Source organism: Adiantum capillus-veneris, chromosome 8 (genome assembly GCF_014529385.1).
Source record: "Adiantum capillus-veneris isolate H3 chromosome 8, ASM1452938v2, whole genome shotgun sequence".
NCBI classification, from domain to species: domain Eukaryota; kingdom Viridiplantae; phylum Streptophyta; class Polypodiopsida; order Polypodiales; family Pteridaceae; genus Adiantum; species Adiantum capillus-veneris.
The window spans coordinates 22,736,636-22,762,247 of record NC_140938.1 but is presented as its reverse complement, the minus strand read 5'-3'; the positions used below and the strand labels follow the sequence as shown (position 1 = coordinate 22,762,247).

Genomic DNA, 25,612 nt, shown 5'->3' with positions numbered 1-25,612 from the left:
TTTGAGTTTTAAAGGCATTTTACTGTAACTGCTTTTCAGGCCAAGGGCCTTTAAATATGAGGTTAGGGCTCATTGTCTGGCATGCTTCCTGGAGAAGGTGCAGAGTCTGGAGTACCAGCTTGTACTTTGATGAGGCAATATAAAGAAATACCGAAAGGGGCGCCAAGGTTTGGGGCCAATACTCTCTGGGGTGGAATTCCGCCATTTCGTGTCGCGTGTCGTCTCTCTCTCTCTCTCTCTCTTTCAGTTCAGTTGTTATTGAAGTGCTAAAAGTCTGATCAGTCTGATCTTTTCTATTGGCACGTGGTGCCCGTCTTGTGTCAAAACACATTCACAGCGGCAACCAACTGAGTCCTGAATGCATCATCTTCAAGTTGCCCAGTCATAAAGTCCTGCACTGGTGGAGCATTCACATCAACAAGAGGTACAGACAGACGTGGCCGTGAACTCTCGCCAACCTCAAACACTGTAGGAATTGCCTACCTGTTATGTGAAGAGGAACCCTCTGCCATGATGCCTTTCCCTTTGTCGGCCATGGTGTAATCCGACGTTCCTGTACTCTGTCTTCACCACAAACCAACCAAGGCTCACTTCTTGAGGAAAAAGTGATTCTGTCCCGACGACGGAACCATGCAACTGGTCCGTAGGGCAGTAGACGTAGGCTTTCACCCGAAACTTTACTTTAGACTTTAGGACATAGAAAAACTTTGCAAATAAAAACCTGTAACGGGAATTGATACTCCAAACACACACGGCTTAGAAGCTAGAGTGCTACCAAGCAGATGTCGACACCTGTTTGCCCCAAAGGCAGGCGCCCGTTTCGGTATTTCTTTATTGTATTCAAAGAGAGAATAAAACCTGTGATTTCCTACAAGCTGCCCCGCATAATCTGGGCTGAAAATGACTTGTTCTGGCCCGATTTTGAGAGCATAACCATACTAGGACGCTTCACAGATAGTATCCCCACGCTAAAAGTGACTTTCTTGACACATACCGGACACTTTGCAAAACTTGGCGAGTGCAACACACTGAATTCTCTGTTTTCTGCCCTGATAATGCGCCAAATCACTTGCACAGTGGTCTCCTCGCGTCCCCAGACCTCCTTGGGGTATTAGGGACCGTTTAGGGCCGAAACCCTAAACCTGCAAAAATACACAGCAAGCTGTATTTCCCTGTTTTGGGCTCCGTTTTGCGAGCCGGTCGCATCCGTAGCAAGTCCTCCAGCTCCCGCTCGTGTAGGGCTACTTGCTCTTTGGATCGGATGAGATGTCTCGCGTGAAATCTCTCTGAATTCACCTGTACCTGCGGGGGATTAGCAACTAGCTAATTCAGTACCTGTGTAAGAGGCTCTTGCCTCGGCAATCTCGCATGAACCCACACAACTGTACGTAGGTCAAATGAAGAGCCCTCTTGTGGGGCATCACATAACTGCACGGAGGGGAGAGAGAGAGCAGTGAATGCTGTGCAAGGCTTCAGTTCTTGCACTTCACTGTACATAGAGGGTAGGCAAGCACACAGTAGCTTTGGTACCTGCAACAATCCACCATACGGTTGAAAATGCCGCTCCATGTTTAATTTCAATGCCTCTCTCTCTCTCTCTCTCTCTCACTCTCAAGCTAGAAAGTGCCCAAAAATGTGCCAAATGGCACTCGTGCATGGTTTTTCCGTTTTGCACCTTCCGGTCTAAAAATATCTCAACCGGTTGCTCAGTTGACTTAGCGGCAGAGTAATAAAATAATCCTCTTGTCATTCCGGAGATAATGACGCGAACAGATTTCATGGCCCAAAATAGCAGTTCCCTAAATTTTAGGAGATGCTGTCATGGCACTTCCACTGGTCATCTGACCTCTCTTCAAACTTTGAGTAGAGCCTAGACATACTTTTACTGCTCGGATTCTAGTGCCGATTGGCCCAACCATCTTGTGGCGACCTGCCCTTCCCAACTGCGGGTGAAACTCTCGGCCATCGGCCGCTTCACACTAGCCACGCAATGTTCGGTCATTTGTGACTGCAAAAAGAGGGTCCCAAAAATTAATAAAAATCATTGGAAAGAAACCAACAACAAAGGTTAGCAGTTGTCACGTCCTCGTGCCAGTAATTAGCAAATTGCCACGTCCTCGTGACACCAGCTATTTCAATTTTCATGATGATGCTAAACCACGTCATCACGGTGATTTCCCAGGTAACTCAAGTCAGTCACTTGAAGGGTGGGAAAAATCCTAACAGAATGTTGAAGAGAGGACTTAGAGAGGAAATTTTATGTCGTCATGGCTAGCTTGGGACTGATCGATGATCTTACGGATATTTTGGTTCTTTCAGGTTCTGATCCAGTGAAAGCTACAATTGCTGCATATTTGGAGTTTGACACAGTAACATTGGTAAGGTTCATTGCCCCCCCTACCACCCCCCCCAAAAAAAAAAAAAAAAAAAAAAACACAGATACACATGCACGCACGTTCAGGCACACACACATGCACACATAAAAAAGAAAATTGAATCTGTTTAATAGAGGTCCATCTTCAGCTGTTTATGTTTTATTGAAATTCTATGCATTACGTGGTTTTCAATTTGTATTCTCGTCTTTATAAGGCAAACAGCTTGTTTGAGAATGTTTATACCAATGAAGTGCATCAGAGAGTTGCTTTCTAGTGTGGTTTCTTTACTGTGCGGGGACTGGTTTTAGGCTATTTGAAAAAATGCATAGGCATAATGAAAATAGAGGATTTTAAAGCTTCAATCGCGTCTTTTTCTCCCCACCAATGTTCTTATTAGTCAAATCAGAAGGTATAGTTTACAATACAGGTCATATTTGAGAAGTTATTTCTACATCCTGTTTTGCCTTCCTCGTTCCGACAGGTCAATGAGTAATGTTTTTTTTTTCTTAACACTCATTGACACTGCAAGCATACTGGTTTTGGCTTAGTAAAAACCCTGTTCTTTTCTTCTTACTTAAATGGAAAGGGGAGTTCTTTATGCACTAAAAGTTTTGGAACATGCTTGATGGCTGGTTGTGCACAATTTGCAGGCTCAGCCCAAGGGTTTATTTGGGGCTCTACGTGAAAGAGGGGTAGGAGGATCACGCTGTGGATCCACTGCTGCCACTGCAGTTCTCTTACCTTTTTCAGGTGTATATCACACTGTCTTAAAGCAGGAAATGCTCTACCTAAAGTGTTTTATGTAATGTAAGATGGATATTTTGCAAGTGAACTTGTATTTTACTCCTTTCAGATGGAAAGCAGCAGCTTATTGCAGCAAATGTTGGTGATGCTCGGGTTGTGCTTTCAAGGGGCTCAAAGGCACTTCAGCTATCTTTTGACCATAAGGTTCTCCGAACTAATTTTATTTGCCAAATATTGCTCATACCTAAACATTAAAAATAATCATGAGATGTGACTTGTGAAATGATAACAAGCATCCTAATGCAAGCACGAGTCAGAAAGATGATTGAGAATGACAATGCAACATAGAAAGACAACATATGCCTCAGCATTGCATAATTAATGCCTGACACCTAGTCATGGAATACTAAGGCATATGATGGCTTCTATGTTGCACTGTGTGCTTGATGACTGTTAGGCATGATATGTTGTTTTCTATGTTGCATTCTGTGGTTGATGACTGCTGTCATTCTCAATTATATCTCTGACTCAAGCTTGCATTGTGATGTTTGTTATTGTCAATTTTGTGCCTCATTTTCCAGTGCTTCTCTCTAGCATTATTATTTAGCTTCACATAGGGATGGAGTCAAGCTCGTAGGCAGGTGGGATTGGAACGCTGCTAAATGCATCAGAATATGCATGCCAATCTGCACTGTCAAAGAAGGAGACATGGTGCCTCACGCTTGGAGTGAAGGTTTCCCAAGGTCCCAAGAAAACTGGCATAACAGCTGGCCCCTCTTATAGCTGCAGGTGCTAAAGTGGGGCCTGATACGGCGTCATCTGTGGATCCATCTGGGACAGCTTCCTCCTACGGAAGACGGGAAATAGAAGTTGTGGTTGAAACGAGCAGAGGACAGCTGAAAATAGTCAGACCCTTCAAATTTTCACCCAGAAAACTGAGTAAATTAGGGTACACTAGGAGTGTCTAAGAGGCCATTACCCTGGTCCCTATCCCTAGGTCTCCATCTCCTGGCCAATTTTCTGCAAAGGCAGCGTCAATTTCACAACTCTGAGGCACCAATCTACGAAAAATATTGTACTGCTGAGCAATGAAATCCGCAACCAAGTGTCCGGAGTATGTTCACTAAGAATAGTACAAGGCTGGACCTCTTTCCCAGTTAGTCCATGGATGCATTCCCCTATATGTAGATTTTCTGTATCTTGCAACCGTCTACTTGATATAAGCAGCTGTCTCTCCACCTCCTCTGGAAGGATGGGCTCGTGCTGAATCAAACTCTGGAGAAGTGCTTGCCATACTTGTACAGTAAGGCGTATGAAAGGACAAGCAGACGTCTTCGGTGGAGCATCTGATAAGACCCACTGATAAAAAGGGCACCAAAGAACCTCCATACCAAGGCATACAGTCCAGAAGTGCAAAAGAAACTTCCAGTCTACTCCTGTCTCCTGTACTCTATCCACCTCAGAAGAAATATTCTTCTTCTTTTTCTACTGTTGAGACTTCTGAACCGACTTTGACATTTGGACAAATACGACGCACCTCACATCAACAATCTCAAATGCACCCTCCGATCTGAAAAGGGTCACGGTGCTCCACCCCACTCTAGCTTGAAGTTCATGCGCACCATCAGATCCTACCCAGAAAAAGCTACACACCAATTGACCCACTAAAGAAAGATATACCACCTTACAAGAGGCAATAGGCCAACAAAATCTAGTTGACTACAAGGACTCTCCTAGCCAAGGATAAGAATTGGGCCATTTCAGAGAGCTTCTTGAGGCCAAAGGAAATGTCAATGCCAACGTGAAAGCCCCAGTAACGATGAGGCTGACCATGCTGCAGCCACTTAAGCCTTTTGCTATGGCCCATGTGCATGTAAGAGTAACACTAGCACAAACGGGAGAGCATAACAATATCGAATAGACTCGGATAAATAGAATTTATCACTTAATACCGAGGCCAATCGAATGAAGGAGAGAGAAAGCAGATCGACACAGTAGTGGGACCAGGAGATGGGCTGGTCTTCCCCAGTAAGAGTATTTTTATTAATGGGGAGAAGTCTATACGAGCACTTGAGCCGAACGTATGACCACGTTCATTCTAGATCAAACTCGATGGTACTCGGAAGCCTAGGCTTTTTATTCTCAGGGCAAAAGCCCTATTCTTTGGAGCCCTCATTCCTTACTCAGAATCCTCGAGAATCGAGGTTCTGGCCTCTAGAACTCACCTTCCAGACTTAGGCCATGGCATCCCTATAACTCTTTTCCGATTCTATTCCTAGAGTCCTCTTGCCTCCATCAACTCTGCTTTCTTGGACACAAAGTCTTTCCTTGGGAATCTCAACTCTGTGATCCCAACTCGAGAGTCTACCACTCTTAGATCCGTGGATCTACTCCCAAACTCAAGGTACAAAACCCTAGGGCTGATCTGGCTCTAGTTCCTCAGAGCGCTTACTTCCTCTGCCCCTACACCCTCGCGAAGAGGAAGTGCTTGCACAAACAAAAACTCAGAGACCAAAACATGAAAAATGTTACCTATGAAGGCTCGACACTCGGAACGCAATTCGGTTCTCGAAAAGCAACTCCTCAGAAGAGATCTCTATGTAGAGAACCTTCTCTTCCAATCCTACACAAAAAAGGTGTGTTATCGGGCTCCTTCTCATAAATCAGCCCCATTGATGACGTTTGTAGGCTGAAAACAAAGAAAAACAGCAACTTGTTGTGATGGAAACAATCTCTGTAGGCACTTCTTTGCAATGGAACTCGCCTACTTGGTCTTGGCGACATCCGGTTCACTTGGGGCAGCCATGGGAATCACCGACGGCGTTATCTTCGCGGATTAAACAAAAATTCAATAATCCAATACTTACATTACGAGTTCAAAAGTAGAAGGGGGCACTCAACCTTATTAGGAGAAATTTTTGTCTTTCCTCTAGTTCCTCGAGGATATCTTTCACCGGACTATATTAAAGTCCCAAGAAAATCATCAACCTTACGAGTCACGTAGGCAACTCGTCATTCACGTCTTATCCGAGAATTTGTTAACTCAATGACACCTCAACCTTGAGAAGAATAATCTTCCTAGAAATCAATCTAGGTGTTTGTGCTTGCGCATAATCTTGTGCGTATAGTCGTAAACCCCTTGTGTTCTCTTGCATAGGGCATGTCCAAATCATAGAGCATTCATCTCGTGTGTGCATGCTTTGCTTTGGCAAAGGGAGTCTGCCAGCTTGCCAAAATTGGCTAAACGTCATCGAGTGTTTTCAACTGGCAAGCATGAATGATGGCTTGTAAAATCTTAGGCAGGTAAAATTCTAGCCACAGCATTTTCTAAAGGGATGTTTGAACTCGGTTCACATAAAAGCGAACTTGCTTTGAATCTCACGATGTTCTCTCGTACGTGGTTTAGGTAGTTCTTTACATCTTGGAACAGTTGGCCGATCATACACTCACGAACATAAGAGTTCATGCTCTTTCTAGCAGTATGCGAATAGTACCGACCAGCTTATGGAGAAGCGTATGTTGCAACTATAACTTGCATACTTTAGTGGTCAATCCACATAGTGTACTTGATTATCAACAACCATCCGAAAACCTCTTCTCTGTAGAGAAACTCAGAACTACTGAACTGTCACCAGGAGGTGTATTTTTCCTGTTGCCTTCTTTAAATATGTACTATATATTTTTATTTATTTTATTTTTACTTGTTTTCCTTGGAACCCTTGAAAAGGTGCAAGTGGACATTGCATGGCCAGTGTGAAATGGCTGTGGCCGAACGGGTTTCTCACATCGGGAATCTAGTTCGGTCAGTTTGGGACTGGTCAAGCTAGTCAGCACTAAATTCTGATGAGTATGGAAGCCTGTGTGCGTCAAATGGAATTTGGCCCACTAGACAAGTCACTTACAACTTTATAAGTTGGCGGGAACTAGGGAATTAACTCAAAACAGGCAAACTGGACACTTGGCAGTAGGAGAGCAACTTGCAAGTCAACACACTTCTAGAGGCTCTCATCCCAAGAGGGGGCGCCCAAAATTGAAGTGGGGGCTGAAAATTATTCATTGTGCATTTATAGTGTGTGTGTGAGTACTGGGTGCAGGTTCACAGCTTTGATGGAAAGCTTGCCTTCTCCTTTATCTCATGTAGCACGATGATTTGCTCTCGTGCTTCTCTCTCTTCCCTTTGCACATATGGTAATGCCCCACTAGTTGGGCTACTAAGAGGTTTTATGCACGTTTGCCAAGGCAAGAGCCTTCTGAATAGGTACCGGATTAGCTAATTGCTAATCCCCCCCACAGGTACACACAGTTTCGTCGCAAAAGATTGCGAATTTGTAGAGTTTTCTCGCGTGAAAACTCGCCTAAATTATAGGGGAACTGTCCCATCGTGTGCAAGAGCCCTTGGGGCACGCGTAGACGTGTTTGCTCTGCTAAAAACGATCCAAAACAGAGAATTACAGCCTGCTGTGTTTTTCTGCAGGTTTAAGGTCTCGCACCTAAACTACAAGAGAACAGTAGGGGAGCCTCGGGATGTTTAGACAAGGTTTTGGGCACCTGGCAGTGACAAAACAGGGAATTACAGCACACTGAAATTCTGCTACAGCTCACTAGAAAGCTTTTAAATTGCGAGGGAATCCATCTTGGACATATACTTTAGACCTACAAGGGTTTTGGCGTCGTTATGCTATCGAAATTTGGTAAAAAACCTGCAATTTCAGCCCTCGCCAGGTTTGGACAGCTATGTGAGACTTTGATCTATGTGTCCAGATCGTCTGTTGTTAATTGAATAAAGAAATACCGAAAGGGGCGTTAGTTGTTGGGGCCTACAGGGTGTTGGTCTTCGTGTGCGCAGTGACATTCTAGTAACTGAACGCTTTTGTGTTCTCTTTTCTTCTCAGTGCTTTGTGAAAGTTAACAAGTAATTGAATTAGTACCGCCCTCTACGGTGTACAGGCCGGTTATATGGTTCCATCGACAAGATTGTCACTTTTTCTTCAAAAAGTGCATCGTGGATTGTTGTGGGTGACAGCAACACAGAGCTTGTCGCTATGGCAGAGAAGAGAGACCAAGTACATAAGGAGTGATCTTCCTCACATGGCACATAGAAGGTTTCTTCAACTCTTCAAGAAGAGGAGAGGTTGTTGAGAGCTCAACTACGTAGTTGCATGGAAATGTTTCAGCAATTGGCTAACAACTCAAGGATGCAGGAGTTCTATAGGCTTCTACTCAGGGTTTTCAGCCTCCGACACAAGGCATGACGGAGCCGTTGCAGGAAAAGGAGATTTCCAATGCACAGAGGTCTCGTGATGCTCAAGGGAAAGCCCATGTGATTGAGCAACGAGCGGTGTCCATTGATCCCAAGCAATGGGACAGGAACCGTTTGTAAATGGTCAAGGGAGTTATGAGCAGGCTATGTGTCAGACCCTTCCGTTACCTACTTCATATCCTGATTATTTTGGAGGTGGTTCAGTGTTTCAAGCTATAGCTTGACCTTCCACAGGTTATATGCCAAGGAATGTGTTTGGGACAATTCAAACAGGCATGGTTAACCCTATGTATGGGAACATGGGTGTCCAACCAGGTTTTCAGGGTGCCTTATGATCAATTTAGAGTGCTTGGAACATAATTTAGTATGGCGGTTTTTTTGCGGCCATATGCCTAAAATGCAGATATGACAGGTAAAATAGGTGATGCAAGTGCTAGAATGGACAATTGTGGAGCACCACTTTTGTGGGCACATGTTTATGACAACGTGACTCCTTTGAGTCAACTTAAGGATTACAAGGAAGGTGGGCAGGGAGTGAAGTTTGAAACTTTCAGGGGAAGTGAGGATCAATTGAAGCCTTTGACCTTCATACATTAGTTTGATGTAGCTTATATTGGAGGAAACTTCACAAAGTCTTTGAAGATATGCAAGGCTGCCACTTTCTTGAAAGGGAATGCGCTTCAATGGTGGACCGCATTGTTGGATCAAGGTCAAGCCCCTACAACTTGTGTCCAGTTCAAACAGCTTTTGCACCTGCATGGCTTACAAACACTTTTAGAGTGGATGTGATTACAGAATGGCACGAGTTGAATGCTGAACAGTGTGTGAATCTTGAAGAGTACAATAAACAGTCCTAGGCCGCAGTGCTGCCAGTAACCTCTTATAGGTTTGTGCCATTGTCAGAACAGATTGAGAAGTACTGTCATGGGCTCGGGCACCCCAACAAGAGAATCAGACACGACTTAAATCACATAAAATACTGCACAACTTTATTACACTTTCACAATTGAGTCGACATAGCCCGACGCAGTTGTGTGCCCAGAGGTATTGGCTCCAAAATCTGGCGCCCCTATTGGTATTTATTTTTATATCAACAATTGAGCAAATTTACAACTCCCGACGGGTCCTTTGCTCTCAGACTTTGCATCCAGATGTTCTGAAGAGTGGGGCCCCTTGGGTCCTTTTATTCTTACAAGGGATGCCAAAAGTAGAGTCCCAAAAGCAGTTAAACTCAAAAGCAAAGTGTTCCAAAAGCAATAATCCTCAAAAGCTGGCCCAAAAAGCATCAACATAATTTGTGAAATTCCGTACAGCAGCCAACGCTTTTTTCAAAGTTGCTACGCCATCAGCTTGTCAGCGTAATTTGTGGAGCTGCCATGTCATCAGCTCTTCAGCACGATATGTGGACAGTCCGTACAGTCAGCATCTGCACACTTGCTGCCACGTGAGCACTGTGTCTCCGGGCAGTAATGCCACGTTATCAATTTGTGACATACCCCCCCCTTGAAAGAATTGTAATCGCCCTCGATTACGCCTGCAAAATCAGACATAAGCCATAAACCAGTTCAGTAGACAATGACGATGCACTAGATGACACAAATTCAGCACTTGTACAAAGATGACAGTCACATCACATCACAGTCAGATCACATTCAAATCACATTCAAATCACATCACATAGAATCTAGGACCGTGATTCCTGGCGACGTATTTAGCAATCGCATCCGCACCGGACCTCACTGATGTCGATTCAACTAATCCCATATCGCGTTCACGTCCACGGATTTGGTTCTGATCTAGGACCATGATTCCTGGCAACGTATTTAGCAATCACATCTAGATTTATCCAAGATCTCATTGATGTCGGATTGACTAATCCCATATTGCGAGCATGTCCATAGATTCCTGCACATATTTAGCAATCGCATCTAGATCTATCTCACATTTCATTGATGTCGGATTGACTAATCCCATATTGCGATCATCTCCATAGTTTTTTGCACTCCAGCACTGTCATGTGCGAGTAATCATTTCTAGGGATCCCAATCCATCATAAGTTCATAGTGAACAGAGTTCATTCAATTCTAGCTATGTGGCCATCTCATCCCGCAGGAACTCTTGATGCGCTCACGACAGTTCCATTGAATTAGTTGTGATTCAAAATTCATGATTCGATATCAGGTCTCCTAGGGGTATTATGGATCAATAGGGTCAAAACCCTAAACCTGCAAAAATACACAGTAGAATGTATTTTACTGTTTTGGGCTCCGTTTTGCGTGCCGGTCGCATCTGTAGCAAGCCCACGTACTCCCGCACACGTAGGGCTACTTGCCCTTTGAATCGGACGAGATTTCTCGCGTGAAATCTCTCCGAATTCACCTGTACCTGCTGCGAGGGATTAGCAATTAGCTAATCCAGTACCTGGACAAGAGGCTCTTGCCTCGGCATACGTACATGAACCCACACAACTGTACATACAGATGGAAAGCCCTTGAGCTGGGCATTACGATTCTGTATTCAAAGGGGGAGAGAGGTGCGCGAGAGTGGAATCATCGCGCTACATAGAGCAAGGGAGAAGGCAAGCTTTCCATTAAAGTTGTCACCTGCACCCACTACTCACACACACAGTGGTTCACTTATGAGCCAAAATCAGCCTTCCTTCCCTCTTGCCTCAATCAAGTTTGGGGGTCCCTTGCTAAGTAGTCATGCAGGAAAGCTTTCTGACCGTCATGTGTCTAGTTTGTCTCTTTTGACTTAAATTCCTAGTATCCACCGACTTGTAAAGTGTAGCGAGGGCCCTAAATGACTTTGAATTGAGCCTAGACACCCTTTTACTGCTCGGGTCCCAATGCCGAGTGGCTCGACCATCTCGTGGCGACGTGCCCTTCCCGAATGTGTATCCAGTAGAATCCTCTCTGGAATGTGTAATATGTCACTCCCGCTCCTTGTCTATCCACCACAGTAAGAATCACTGGCGCATGATCGGAAAAAGCATTCCCTACCAAAATGCATATAAATCCTCCCCTGTCTCACAGATGTGGTCACTAACATAGAAGCGATCTATTCTAGATAGCCCCCACTTTGCGATCGGATCGAGAGAAAGAGAGGCTATGTGAGGGCCGTACAAAGCCTGCTGCTGCCATACATCTGCCATACATCTGAAATCCTCAAGGTCATACATAGACGCTCCCAAGCTGCCAACTCAGCCCTGTGCTCAGTAGCATGGCTGCCTCCAATCCTATCCAAAGGGTCCTCCAACATGTTGAAGTCCCCCCCAACACACACTGCTCTGCATGAGGCAAGGACTCTACAATATGTGATCAAAACTCAGCTCGTGCACTCACATGGTTGGGTTATAAATGTTCAAGAAGCCCATAGTAACCCACTGGGCCCTACCTGGCACAATGATACCTCTGTCCACAATGGCGTGCTGCCGTGAGTCCGGAATAGTCATACATACACCTCCCTGAATGCCTCCAGGCCCAAAAGCACTTGACCAGAAATTCTCAAAATGGCCATGCAGAATTTGCCCACAACACCGAGTATGGCTCTCACAAAAATGATGCTCCTGAAGCATATCTGTCGTACCGCACACAAGGCATCTCTGGAGCTCCTAACACAAACGACCCCTCTAGCGCAGAAACTGGGGTCTACCTAAGCCCTGCACATTCCGTGAGACAATCCTCATGGGATTAGTGAGAAAAAACAGATGTTGCTATAGCAACCAACCTCGCAATCTTTGAGGTGGGCTTGAATGGGGAGTAATCCGCATCCAAGCGACCTCGAGATAGACGTATCTGAAGTGCCTGTCCAACCCAGGCCCAAGAAGAGCGTGTAGTCCATAGGGCTACATCCTTTGTCCAGGAATCCTTATGTACAAATAATACATAGCAAGGAGCACTCTGAGTGTCAGCAAAGAAGTATACCACAATGTGTTTACATCCAGCTACATCAGGAGGTGCCACACTTTACTTGGCTAGCGGCCAAAGAGTCTGAATCAAGTCTATTTCGCCTAGGTCTCCTGTGTGGTGTGAAAACTCTAGAGCGTGGACTTGGAGCCAATCTAGGACTGTATGCAGAGTCCACTCTATGAGATTTTTGCCGCACAAGGGGAAGGAGAAGCCAACTGGTGTGTCCAAAGCCTCGGTGCTTGTGGCGGCCAGAAAGAGAATGTGTACTGTGAAGCAGGCTGCCTCAAGGTCGAGAGATGGGTCACAGAGGAATCGGGTGAAGCCGTAGTTGAAGAAGTCCCACCATCAATTAATGTCAAAGCTCGTCAACCCACGAGGGATTGATGCAAGAGGAGAGGCATGCACCAACAGTGTTGTCCTCAGGTAGGGCTGTCCCCCCGAGCCAAACAGCTCGTAGCGAAAGCACTGCCAAGAGAACGTCGAGCTGCAGAGGAATGTCCAGTCCCTTTAGCCTGCGGAGGAGTGCTAGAAGGGTCAGAGGAAGAAGCTGCGGCCTCAATGGAGGGAAAGGGGATGGGGTGTGTGTGGGGGGGGGGGAGACGGAGGTGGACGGGCAACAGGGAGTCTCGGGTGGACTGAGGCTCCTAAGGGGTATCCTGTTGTAAACGGTCAAAACGGTTCGCTGTAGGAACCCAGTGCTGTTGGACTACCGTAGGTCGGCCACCAAAGGGGACAGTGTGGCGAGCCTGACCCCGTTGGTGGTGGCCATGAACCTGCTGCCAGCCATCAGCTTATTGGCCACCCGGCTTTGAGGAAGTACCAACGTGTAGCGTGTGTCCTGGGTATCTGCCTGCTGCGATTGATCAACCTTGGGAGGCTCAGCGTGTGGCGTGGGTCGAGATCTCCTGCGGGGACGAGCCTTCACCAGATGGCCCATCTGTCTGCGAATGAAGCATTGGTTCGGGAATCCCGAATACTCCACTTTTTGGCAGGCCAACCGCCACTCACCATAGGTAGAAGGACAACCTTCAGGAGAGTGTGGGTGTCTCGAACCAGAATGCATATTGTGGGTATACCTGCAGCCTTTGCAGCGACTGCAGCTGCTGTTCACCGAGCTTCCAAGACTGTCCCGACCTCGGAACCAATCCTAGAAAGAAGTGGGAGGTACTCTCTCTCAAGCTGGGTCAAACCCATGGCGCCACTATCGGAAATGAGCCTTGATTGCTCAAATGGCCAGTGGGCTCATCGCAATGACCTTGGCAACCGTCTCGAGAATCTCAAACTCTATCTGGTAGTATCTCCGCCCAAGGAGCTGAATGTCGATGATCTTTCCCACCTCTACGAGGAGACGGGCCTGAAGGAGGTCGCGCACCTCACCTGTACTGGGATTGTTGCCAATAAGCTTGCAAAATGACAGAGGTGGCTGAAGGCGCTCCACCTCTTCTGCAAGGCTCACTTGCTCCGATGGCGATAGAGCAAGTTGGATGGTGGGGTCGGTGGAGGGGACTTCATCGGAGTCCATCTGGGGCGAAGCACGAGCCTTCATCTGTGTGTGCTAGTGCTAGGGGGCGGGGCATCGATGCGTCCTTTGTTGCTGAGAGCTCTTTCTTTGGGAGAAGCAGTGGGTGGCAGGTTGGGTTAGGGCAGCGCAAGTGAACGGGGGGCAGGGCGAGGAGGGATGCACAAGTGGGGGGGGGGGGGGGGGTTTGCAGTGATGGTGAGCAGCAGAGCAGTGAGCGCTGAGATCGTCTCTTGATCGGCTTTTCTTCTTTCAAGTACACGATGATTTTATCTATGTTACAGGTTAAGGTTGACTTATATGTAAAACAGGGTGCCTAGGACTACACAAATCTACAGATGCAGGGTCTCCACAGCTAGAATTCCATCTTCTTTATATGTCCCCTCTTCTTCAGTGGCAGTATCACCATCATCTCCCTGGTCGTGGGTGCCTGATGGCGTGCCTACTGTTTGTACTTCTCTTGTTAGTGCTGTAGAGATGATATTCCTCTGGGTGTGCTCATGATGCAGAATGAGGAGAAGAATTTTCCTCTTGTATTAGATTGAGTTGTATAGGTCAGGAGGTTTGAGAGTTTCAAGACCAAAACATAGTATTCATTCTGAGTTGATTTTTTTTCTTGTAGTTTTCCTAGATGTGAACATGAGCATGTGTATGAGTGTGTGGGAAATGTGTGCGCTGTGGCAGCAAGAAGCGCTGCAGCAAGAGGTGGGGGAAGTGTGCCTGAGGTGAAGCTGATATATACAAAATATGTCATGGTCTCTTCTTATTGGAGATGCACAGGCTCAAGGAGTGACCTTTGAATGGGAGGTCAGCATCCTGAGGACCTGTACAAGGACAGATGACGGACATCTTTACTTGATTGGTGCTAGTCTGAGGGGCACTCTTAGCCGTCCACTAAAGTCTAGACAGGGTGTCCTCCGTGACCATGCTATGCAGATTAGTCCGTCTAAGGTTTCAACGGCCCTCACACAGGCTCTACAAGCACAAGAGGATTAGGAGATCGTTGCTGGGGACAGGGAAGAATCCACCAGGTTCTTTGCGGTCGAGAAGATCAGAACTATAAGGGAGCGGTTCATGGGGGAGTAATGACTGTCATCATATATATTTCATCTATGTACCCTCCTCCCTCTCTATTCTCCGCATTACTACTCTTATCCAGTCTCCACATCCATCATCCATTAGCTACACCCTCCTACGGCCAAGACAGCACTATCTAGAAAGGGTTTATCCAGATGCAACCGTGAGGTCAAGGGGGTAGCATGAATAACTGATACAAAAGTGCTCTAGAGAGTCGGGAGAAAAAAACCTCGAAAGAAGGTAAAAATATGCCTGGCACCTGCTGGAGATAAAATGAAAGGCTCTATGAGATGATACAGCTTGTACACCATGTGGGGGCAACTGTGGTGACTTTGATGGAGCAAATAGCCTCCTAAGATAAACTAGAATAAAAATAAATTTATACGTTAGTTACATGAAAGTTGCAGGTCATAAGTTTGCAACAAGATTCTGGAAGGAGCTAAAGTTTCTTCCACTTGAGCAATGTGTTTGTAATTCTTCCTTCATGGGCTCATATCAGAGAAGAACGTCATATAATGCCAAGGTTTAAGGGACTGCTTTCAGAAACAAAAAGGTCACAAGCATTTGGTTCTCCATGTTGAGCATTTTTTTTTATAAAGAGGACCTCTTCATTTTACAGTTTTTCCCTGTAACAGCCAAATGTGGAAGCAGAACGCAAACGTATTGAGGCTAAAAATCCGACTCCCAGAAAACCACTGGTACCTCATCGGTCCTTTCTGAACATGTTTGACAGGCAGACATATCTTCTGATTTAAAGCAGACCTCAAAGCTCAGTCTACCTCTCTTGCTTAGGGCAGAAATTCTTTCTGCAGGTTGTAAATGTTGAAGGGACATGGAGAGTGGGGGGCTTGCTTGCATTATCGAGGGCATTTGGTGATGCCTATTTGAAAGAGTACTGTGTTATCATGTTAATTCTCTCTCCCATTTTGCTTGGGAATTTGCGAAGTTACTTAAGTTGTGCTCATGTATGTGCGTATGGTGTGTGATTCAAAAAGTTGGTCAGATGGCAAGGTTGATGGTGCCCGTGGTGGATTTGGTCTCAATGCAGAACCAACTGTAGCAGTGGAGACCCTTAGCTCTGGTATGAATGTGGGCTCACAGATTTTTATAATTTATTCTCTCTTCAGGATTGGTTCTGACTATTGCTTTTGTATTGCAGATGATGATTTTCTTATCCTAGGCACTGATGGATTGTTTGAGAAATTGCCTAATCAAGAAATTGTAGATTTCTGTAGAAATGCCAGGTATCAAAAATGCATAAATTTGATGGATAAAATAGCCATAGTTGATTTATCTGCTTGATTGATAGCCAAAGCTATTTTTCATACTGTACAGGGCCACATCATCTGCAGAATCAATTGCCAAACAGTTGATTCAGCTTGCACAGAAGCGCGGTGTTACAGATGATATATCGGCTGTGGTTGTGTTCTTACGGCAAGAAGACACTTCTCAAAGCAGCTGACACATGCAGAGAGTCTCAAGAAAATTCAAGTGTCAAGTGGAAATACAGCTTATTTGGAGCGCTCCAGTGCTCTGTTCTTGTTGCCCGATCATTGTGTTTCATGAAGATTTGAGGTTGATGGCAATTTTGCTCAGGGAAAATGCAGGAGAGAGGAAACAAGTTTTTGATTTGGTCTCTTGATATGCAGAGAATGGAAAGAGGACCATTGAATACCGTTGTAATTTCTTTTTGATCAAGGGACTATTGGATATTGGATATTGGTCTTGGATTTTCAATCCATTGACTGGGTGTGCCCGTGTTAACCTTAGACCAACGACACTTAATGTGAAAGGACTATTTTGAGCTTTAGGCATTTTAGACAGCATCACCCGTCGGGCTAGCATGCGGTTATAATAGCAAGTCTACTGAAAGACCAACTATAGGTGTATATAGTTATCCTTTGTAAATATGTTGATTATCTATCATCATCTTCATGATGTAATTGTATCTATAGTGTATGTCTAGAAGTATGATTACGTTTGTTTGATAAGCAAATAGTATCTAAAATGTGCACTAGATACAAGTGTAAACAAGATCAATAGCATAACACATAAGAGTAGAGAGGAGAAGAGGGAATCTGCACAATATTGGCCGTAATTCTAGCCTCCCAAAGTGCCAATCACAACAAATTTAATAACTCAAACAAGTGCATTGCGTTGGTTGTACAAACGACCAATGCATATAAACCCCATTCACCCTTCAAGTAAAGCATAAGCTAGGCTTGGTTGGCGTGAAACGAAAAAACTCACTATCATGGCTTGTTTAAGGTTCCCTCGCATGTCCTCAATCCGCCTACTTGCTAATGCAATATTGCAACTTCCCCTACATTTTCATGTTCAAGAGGATGTCAAATCTCACTATCAAATAAAGCTTGCACCAATTTCATGTTAACAGAGTTTGATGTGGGATGCTTGAGCTCAAAGAAGTTCTATCTGGGATGGATGTATGTCAATGCATTGGGTGCTAGCTAGAGTCAACACCTATCAAACTACATCATTTCAATACATTGTGGTTTGACAGGTGCCAACATGTGTGTGTGTGTGTGTGAGAGAGAGAGAGAGAGAGAGAGAGAGAGAGAGAGAGAGAGAGAAGAATAAAGAGGATTTTTAAGGTCGTGGGAAACTATCCCAAGAGACCACAAATAGAGATTTTATTGTTGTCCTCGAAGGTCAAATATGAACTATGGGACCAAAAATACATGTGATGTACTATGTATGGGAATAATAAGTGACTTGATGAAATTGCAATGGAGAGTCCACACTGTGGTTGTGAGAGGAAAGTGTGTAGGTGTAAGTCATGGTTGAAAAATGTGAGGAAAGCAAGTTCAGATGTGAGCAAAAGCTAAGCACTCTGTAGTGTGTGGTACTTAAGACTCTCGAACTTGAAGTGAGCATAATGTGTGGATTGGATTTTACTCTTCTCCATTGTCTCAGTGCCCCATCTCGCGTCAAAGGGAGTGGGAGCTAAGTCGAATGATTGCGATAGTGTGTAACACTGACAAGGGGATAGGCTCAAAGCATATCAGGGTGAGTAAGGTTCCCTCTTTTGGCAAAGTACATGGTTTTGTAGTTAGAGGCAATATGCGTGGTGTAATGTATGACGTGCGATCCACCGGATTCCTCCCAAGCCGTAATACATTGGCGTTGTAGAAAAGTGTCATTCACTTGGGAGTCTATTGAGGTATCATGAAGAAAGTCTAATGCATCTCATCTTCCAAACCCTCACTTTATGTCTTGCATCCATCCCGTGCTCAAGATCTTTCTTTTATGCATCTCTTGAACTATTTTTCTTGCTTCCGATGGAATTGTAGGAAGTGGATATGAGGGGCTTTGACACATCTTTATCATGTACTCCAAAACCCTTTCCATGCCCACGTGAGGCATCCTGTTAATCGTGAGGAACAAAAAGAGACCTGATAACCTCAGCTTAATTTTCGCTAACCGCGGAATCATCTCGCTACACGCGAGGAGCAAAAGATATTCTTTTAACAATTCTTTTCTTTAAATGATTCTTCAAACATGATCAATCAACTCTTCATATCAATCAGTATCAACTTATCAAACAATAACAATTTATCAAGCAATAACGATTTAGCAAACAGTGATGATTTATCAAACAGTTCTTTCACTAATCTATGAAAACATATGCTTGTTTCTATACTTAGATTCCCAAGTCAACATGAATAGCAATGCAGAATTATAACTTTGTCTTATCGGATTAGCGCCATGTTCGATTACCTCCCGTATTTGAGGTTGGACGATTTCACCTTCTTTCGGAGTCGATACCTCCGCTTGAGTTATGATTGGAGTAGATGATATCTTCTTTTGCACCTTCCGTGAAGATGGAACAACATGAGCCTCCTTCGAGCTTCGGGCCACTCGCTTCGGGGCCATCGTAACGAGATAGAGAAAAGGAAAAGAGAGAAAGACAACTTAAGAATCCGACGGGCAACACGATGATGGTAGAGAGGGAGATGGAGATGGAGATAGCTTGAAGGTAAGAGTTTGAGCGAGAGAGGTTGAGGGAGAGAAGGTAACTTCAACGTCAAAGCAAGAGAGCTTCCGCTTCTGAGAGTGTGTGTTTGTGTTTTGAAAGTGAGAGAAGAGGGTCCTCTATATAGGCTCTCAAGGCCAGCTAAAAATAGAGGGAATCAAAGAGAGATAAGTTTGCGTACATTTGCGGCTTTTTTTTTGGCGGACACGGAATCCGATGCACGATTTCGAAGAAGCTTGGCTTCCAAGAAAAGAGCTCTAAACTAAGCTCCTCCTCACTTTTTTCTAAAAAGACTTTTTCTTTCCTAAAAGTACTCCTCCTACTCCTCTTCTAAAATTACTCTTCCTTTCCTAAAAATACTCCATCCTTCTTTAGCGTCAATTCTTATCTTTAGAAATAGACTTGAGGCTTAAGTTTCCCATCAACCCATTGTTTTCAAGTGAATAAGGGTCATAATTAGTAGTTCTAAAGTCCGATTTTTAATCCGATCATTCCGTTTGAAAGCTTCAAGACCTAACAAAATACGAACCTTTAATATTTGCAAAGTAAATAAAATACTTTTATTGAAAAATATTGGGTACATTACAATCAATACCAAGTTTGATAATAATTTTTAAAAGAAATTTCAAATCAATTGGCAAGGTCCATTATTGGTTTTGAATAGGTTTGCAAATGGCAGATATCATCTTGCTAACTTGGATGGTACTCCACATAAAGTATGTGTAAATGGCTACAAGTTTTAAAGCGGTGTGTTATAAGGTTAAGGAATATGGTTTAAGATTATTATTCATTTCAATAAAATGATGATGTGCTTTTTGAATATGAAGATAAAGTGAAGACTCCATTCACTTGGGTTACATGCTTTATTTTATATTGCCAATCATGAATGATCTAACACGCTTGGGGTGTGGCAAACTATGTTGTGAGCATTTGTGACACCCTTTTTAAGAAAAATATGTACATATGGACATGATGCATTGTGTCCAAAAGGTGTGTGGGATTTCTTTTTGTGGGCTAAAGCAAGCACATATACATGCAGTGTAAGTTGTTGACTAGTGTCAATTAGTGGGTTACCTTAAGTGCGTGCCTGCTAGTGAGTTTTTTTGCAGTACAGCTTGTATATAACGTACTCATCTCCTAGCCACTAGGCTCATGGCTATTGACCAATATCTTGATGAGTAGGAACCCCAAGGACAATTACTAAATTGAAACTTTGTGAAAGAGACCTTTGCTAACTCTCCTACTTGAGATGTATAATTTCAAGACCTCAAGGTCAAGCTTTCCATAGTTTTTGTGCTTGTGCATGTTTGTGTAATGGTGATAGTTGTTGTACATGTGTGTGCAACTCTTTGTTATAGTAGAATGGCTACATAATTTCCATGAGGGGTGCTACTGTCCATTATGACATAAGGATTCCCCCATTAATGTAATATTTGGCTTTGTTTACTAGGTACATCTAAATACAATTAAATCAAAATTAAACCCCTCTGATTCAAGTCTCTAGCTACTTGATACTAATTGCCCTCTAGATCACAATAGAAAATAATTGAAGCTACATTAAAAAACACCTTGCAACATGAAAAGAGCCCACAAATTGGAATTGTTCAAAGTTGGAATTTTGTATCTGGTTGACATCTTTGTCTCACAATTAGTGTAGATTGGGGTGCATTGCTCCAAAGGTCGCAAAAATTGTTCAAAGTTGGAGTTGTGTACCTGGGTGACATCTTTGTCCACGGTTAGTGTAGATTGGGGGGCATTGCTCCAAAGGTTAAGCAAATTGTTTCAATGGTTTTTTGTGAAAGAGAGCAAGGTTCCATGCATGATCTTGGTCGTGGCATAACACTCGTTGCTAAAAGATGGGCATTAGGTTCCTTTATGCACTAAAGTATCATGGAAGCAAATGGGCACAATACTCCTAGTGCACAATTGAGTGGAGGTGGCAAGTTAGGATTGGGTTGCCTTAGATGACTAATGGTGTCATCACACATGATGGTGGGGTGGGATAGAGATAGGTAAGTGGTGCATGGGTTGCAAAGGTATAACCGAGATTAAATTAGCTCTCTGATTTTCTCCTAAGGACCAGAGATGTCCTCATTCTCCATAAGGCAAAGAAAAGTATGTTTGTCATCATGCTCTTCTTCAAGAAACAAGGAAGAAACATCTAGGTTACTCTCACTGCTATCATACACCTTAGTGTTGTCATCCCCTTTTTTTCTTCTTCACTTGAGTATTCTTCTTCATCATCTTGTTCGTCGAAGTCAACATCCAAAGATTGCTTACTAGCCCTATCAATCCTTTTCTTGTCACGCCTTTGATTGTAGAGAGTGACGGTACCACGCCTCCAATCTTGTACAATTGTAGTTGCATCTAATCAATCATCTTCCAAGGATGAGAGAAAAAGCATCAATACCCGTGGGCATAACATGACAACTAACCAACACTTTAACATCAAATAATTCCTTGTGAATACCTTGAATATCGAAATGGAAACCAAAGGTAATATCGACCTTTCTAATCACCAACTCAGCCCTTAATCTATAGTTTGGTTGTCCTTCTCTCAAAGGAAAATCGGATGCATTTTAATGTTGCTTAGGTCTTCTCTTTTTTTTCGGGTTTTAAGAGATCATGCACAAAGAGAGAGTGATGATGAATCAAATAAAGAGAAAAAAGAAAAGAAAAGAAAAGAAATGAAATGTAATAAAATGAGGTGCTAAGATAAGTAGGGAAAGAGAGGAGGAGTGAGAGATAAAAGGGGCAAGAGGGTGAGATGGAGAAGGGAGAAAGGAAAGTAGAGGAGACACAAAGTGAGAGAAAAAGACAATTGAGGGAGAGAGGGTTCCAAGTGGTGTAAGGGAGTGTAGGAGGGAAAAAGAGGAGAGGTAATTATATTTATTACATGCAAGTATCCGAAATCCAGAAGGCAAGAAATTAAGGATGTTGGCTTGAATACGCCTTGCATGCTCAACCGAAAGCTCCTCCTTAAAATATATTGAGAAAACTTGAGAGCATAGCATTAATATTGAAACTATCAACACCTTGAATCCACCCTTGAATAGTTCAATTGCTTGTCAACCAAACTAACATGCCTTTGCATGGCGTCATTCAAAATCAATGTGTTTGCATTTACATCCTTGCATATTAAGTCAACCTATGTACGTGTATGGCCTTTCCAATTTGAACTTTCTACATCCCAAGTTGGTAATTTAAGAAAGGAAAACTTTTAAATATTTTGAGTGTGTGGCTCGTTCACATGATAGAGAAAAATTCTCTTACAAGATTAATAACTCTATAGGAAAATTTTAGTGTTTGACTATTGAAAAAAATACCTTGTGAATCTAAAGGTCTCTATAGAGTACCTTACTCCACCCAACCAAATCCTTCTAGAGGGTACCCCTACTTCTCTAAATAGAATCCATTGACATGTCTACATTTACAAGACTCAAGGATAGTATCAGGCCCCAAGGAAATCCAAAAGACGGGCCACCTCCTCATCCTTGTCTAGAGGTACATAAGTAGAAAATTCAGCGAGCTTAGAAAAGTGTGCATGGATACAAAGCTAGCGTGAAAATTTGAGTAGAAGCCTTCCATAGCATACGTAATACACACACCACACAATATACTTGCATGCACTACTTTCTTTTTGAAAATCAATCTTCCTTTATCTTTGATGTAATCCACTAGATGCTAATCGAGGAAAGAATGGTCACAAAGAAGCTTCAAGAGATTGTAAAACACCTCAAATCAGAAGAACACAAAACCAACTCTTGAAATTTGCATAAATTGGAAGTGTTAGTTACAAGACAATTTTCTATCCTCATCGTAAAAATCAATGTCATCATCTATCTTATCTACATGCAAAGACAAAACATAGATATAGGCCTTTGAATCTAAGAAGATGGCAAACATTGAAAGAGAAAGACTAGACGGAGCATGCTATGTTGGTAATGTGCAGTTTGGCAAGCTTAGCATGGGGAGGGCTATTATGAGTTGGCATGTTGCCACAATCAGTGATTGAAAAAATACCATTTGTTTTTTTTAGTGATAGCAATTCTCTGGGCAATGTAAGCGGGGTCTCTTAGGATGAGTATCTGCAAAGTGGTTATCATAAGTAGTAGGAGTTATGTGAATTCCCTAGGTCTTATTGTGATGAAGATAGAAAAGAGCTCATAGTTGAGAAAGAGAAAATAAATCTTGCAAAGTGCTATTCTATATAGAAGCAAAAGAAAAAAAATTGGCCTATATTTTGTGCATAAAAAATTTCTAATTTTGTCTCTAATATAATCAATCACAAATGGAGACCTTTCCGTCGCTTTTGGTCAATTGATACACAGAATTAATCAAACAAACATCATACCAACTTGCTTGTTGTGCCATTTAACCTTTCATGAAGACCTATGTCAACTTCCTAGCTTATGAGAACTACAATGTATGTTTTAAAAAAGTATAGTTAAAAGATAAGAAAAAGATGAGATTTTGAAATTCATAAAATATTTGGAAAACTTTATATTTTTGAACTACACCATGAAACAAATTAAAATGTTTCAATTTTTTCAAATCGAATTAATGTATTTGATAATTTACAAGTTTTTAGCAAACATTGCTCTAAAACACTCACTTTGGCAGGTTTAGATTGCTGGAGGATTAGCCTTAGTAGTTCTCAACATGTTCTAATGCTTCTAGGGATAAGTGTTAAAGTTGAAAGTTATGAACAAATTATAAGAATTACCGAGTCTTGTTTTTTGGTCAAATTTAGCACTTTTATGTTTTTTTGGGTGGCTGTCTTGATATCCAAATGCAATTTTGATTGCATAAGTGGCATGTGTAGCATAAAGATAATCTTCCTTGAGATTTGGTACACCTAATACCCAATATAGCATAGTATATGACGATGGTTGAGTTTTTCAATTGCAAAAGAATATAAAACATTCTAGTGTGCAAGTATATCTTTCTCAATATTGCTAGTTTATTAGGCCAATTGTGTGCATTTTGTAGGTAGTAACCGTATCTAATCATAAACTTCAAATTTGGCTAGATATTGAGTAGTTTCGATAAGATTCTAGAGGTCATAATGCTAAAATCGATTTTTTCATGTTTGTTGTATTTAACACTTCATTATTGTCCCCAAGCAAGAGATTCATTATTCTTTTGACATGCTCCATGGCTCCTTTTGAATCCAAAGGCCCAAAGGGAACTAAAGAAACATGTATATAGTATATATATGTTGAGCGTGACTATAGAAACTTTGATGATAGTTCTGTAGAGTGGAAAAAATGCAACTTATTTTTACCTATTTTTTGTCAAATAAAAAAATAGTGAGGCAAAAGCAACCATATGCTTTGATCATCAACCATTGAAGCTAACGGGGAAAATTATCTCATGTCTTACAAAAATCCCCACTCTCATTTATATGCAATCAACCGTTATAAATGACTAATTTGGGCAAAATGGAATGGTCCATCAATTTTGGAGGCTTGTTGTGACCAAGAGATGAGAATTTTTACAAGTTTGTCATTTTCGCCATATGTAGTAGTCCTTGAACTATAAGCTCGTGAAAGGATTTTCCAAAATGAGTGGATCTACTATGGTTTTGGATTTTTTTTCAAAACTCTGAAAGGACACTTTAATGTCCTATAAGGCTACCAAACAGTGTTAAAGATTAGTGCCACATGGAAAGCTGAGGTGGATTTCTTCCTTTTTCTTGTAAGAGAGGCATTAACTATGCATTGCCTTATGTTTATGTGCATAGTTAAAACTAAAGAGGGAGATTCAGTAGTGGATCATACACAATTTACCTTAGCCTCTTATGTAGGCCCTTTTTAAAAAAACCTTGTTCATGTAGTGGAAACGAGAGAGAGAGAGAGAGAGAGAGAGAGAGAGAGAGAGAGAGAGAGAGAGAAGAAGAAGAAGAAGAAGAAGAAGAAGAGGGGAAGACCATGTTTTGATGAAAAATAAAAGAGGGGCACACACATAGATATACAAGTTAAAACTTGAAGGTTTTGTGCGCGTGCGCATGTGTGTGTGTGTGTGTGTGTGTGTGTGTGTGTGTGAGTGTGAGTGAGAGAGAGAGAGAGAGAGAGAGAGAGAGAGAGAGAGAGATCTATTAGTCAAAACCACTATGTTTTGAAATGCATGTAGACTAAGAGATCCACGTAGAAAGAGAATGAGAGTAGATTATTTCGAGTGTGTGTGTGTGTGTGGGGGGGGGGGGGGGGGGGGAGGAGAGAGAGAGAGAGAGAGAGAGAGAGAGAGAGAGAGAGAGAGAGAGAGAGATCTCTATTAGTCAAAACCACTACGTTTTGAAATGCATGGATCCACGTAGAAAGAGAGTGAGAGTAGATTATTTAGAGTGTAAGGTGTCAAAACCATGGTCTTTTGAGATGCTACCACTATTGTGCCAATGGTAGTCGTTTCTCTTTTGTGAAACTAAGATCACTTTCCATTCAAAGCCACATACTGCAGACACTCTTGAAACATTTGGTCACACTAAAGTGGGATAATAGCTAGGCTATGCTTAGGGTTAGTGATTTTCTCATTGTAACCAATATATATATATATATATATATATATATATATATATATATATATATATATATATATATAGAGAGAGAGAGAGAGAGAGAGAGAGAGAGAGAGAGAGAGAGAGAGAGAGAGAGAGAGAGAGATCAAGTATCGTATATTGGCTACAGTGAGCGAATCACTAACCTTAAGCATAGCCTAGCTATATATATATAT

General features: G+C 42.7%; 1 protein-coding gene across 1 annotated transcript in view; it reads left to right on the top strand.

Moving 5' to 3' along the window:
• LOC147451799 (putative protein phosphatase 2C 45) overlaps positions 1–16,836 on the top strand; it is a 51,275-nt gene extending 34,439 nt beyond the window's left edge. Inside the window, exons 6-13 of the mRNA XM_086517667.1 lie at positions 2,320–2,378; positions 3,026–3,125; positions 3,229–3,323; positions 15,522–15,584; positions 15,699–15,778; positions 15,882–15,967; positions 16,046–16,130; positions 16,222–16,836. Coding sequence (XP_086373793.1) covers positions 2,320–2,378; positions 3,026–3,125; positions 3,229–3,323; positions 15,522–15,584; positions 15,699–15,778; positions 15,882–15,967; positions 16,046–16,130; positions 16,222–16,348 — 695 coding nt within the window. The 3' untranslated portion in view covers positions 16,349–16,836. The remainder of the gene's footprint in view (positions 1–2,319; positions 2,379–3,025; positions 3,126–3,228; positions 3,324–15,521; positions 15,585–15,698; positions 15,779–15,881; positions 15,968–16,045; positions 16,131–16,221) is intronic.
• The last annotated feature ends 8,776 nt before the right edge of the window (positions 16,837–25,612 follow it).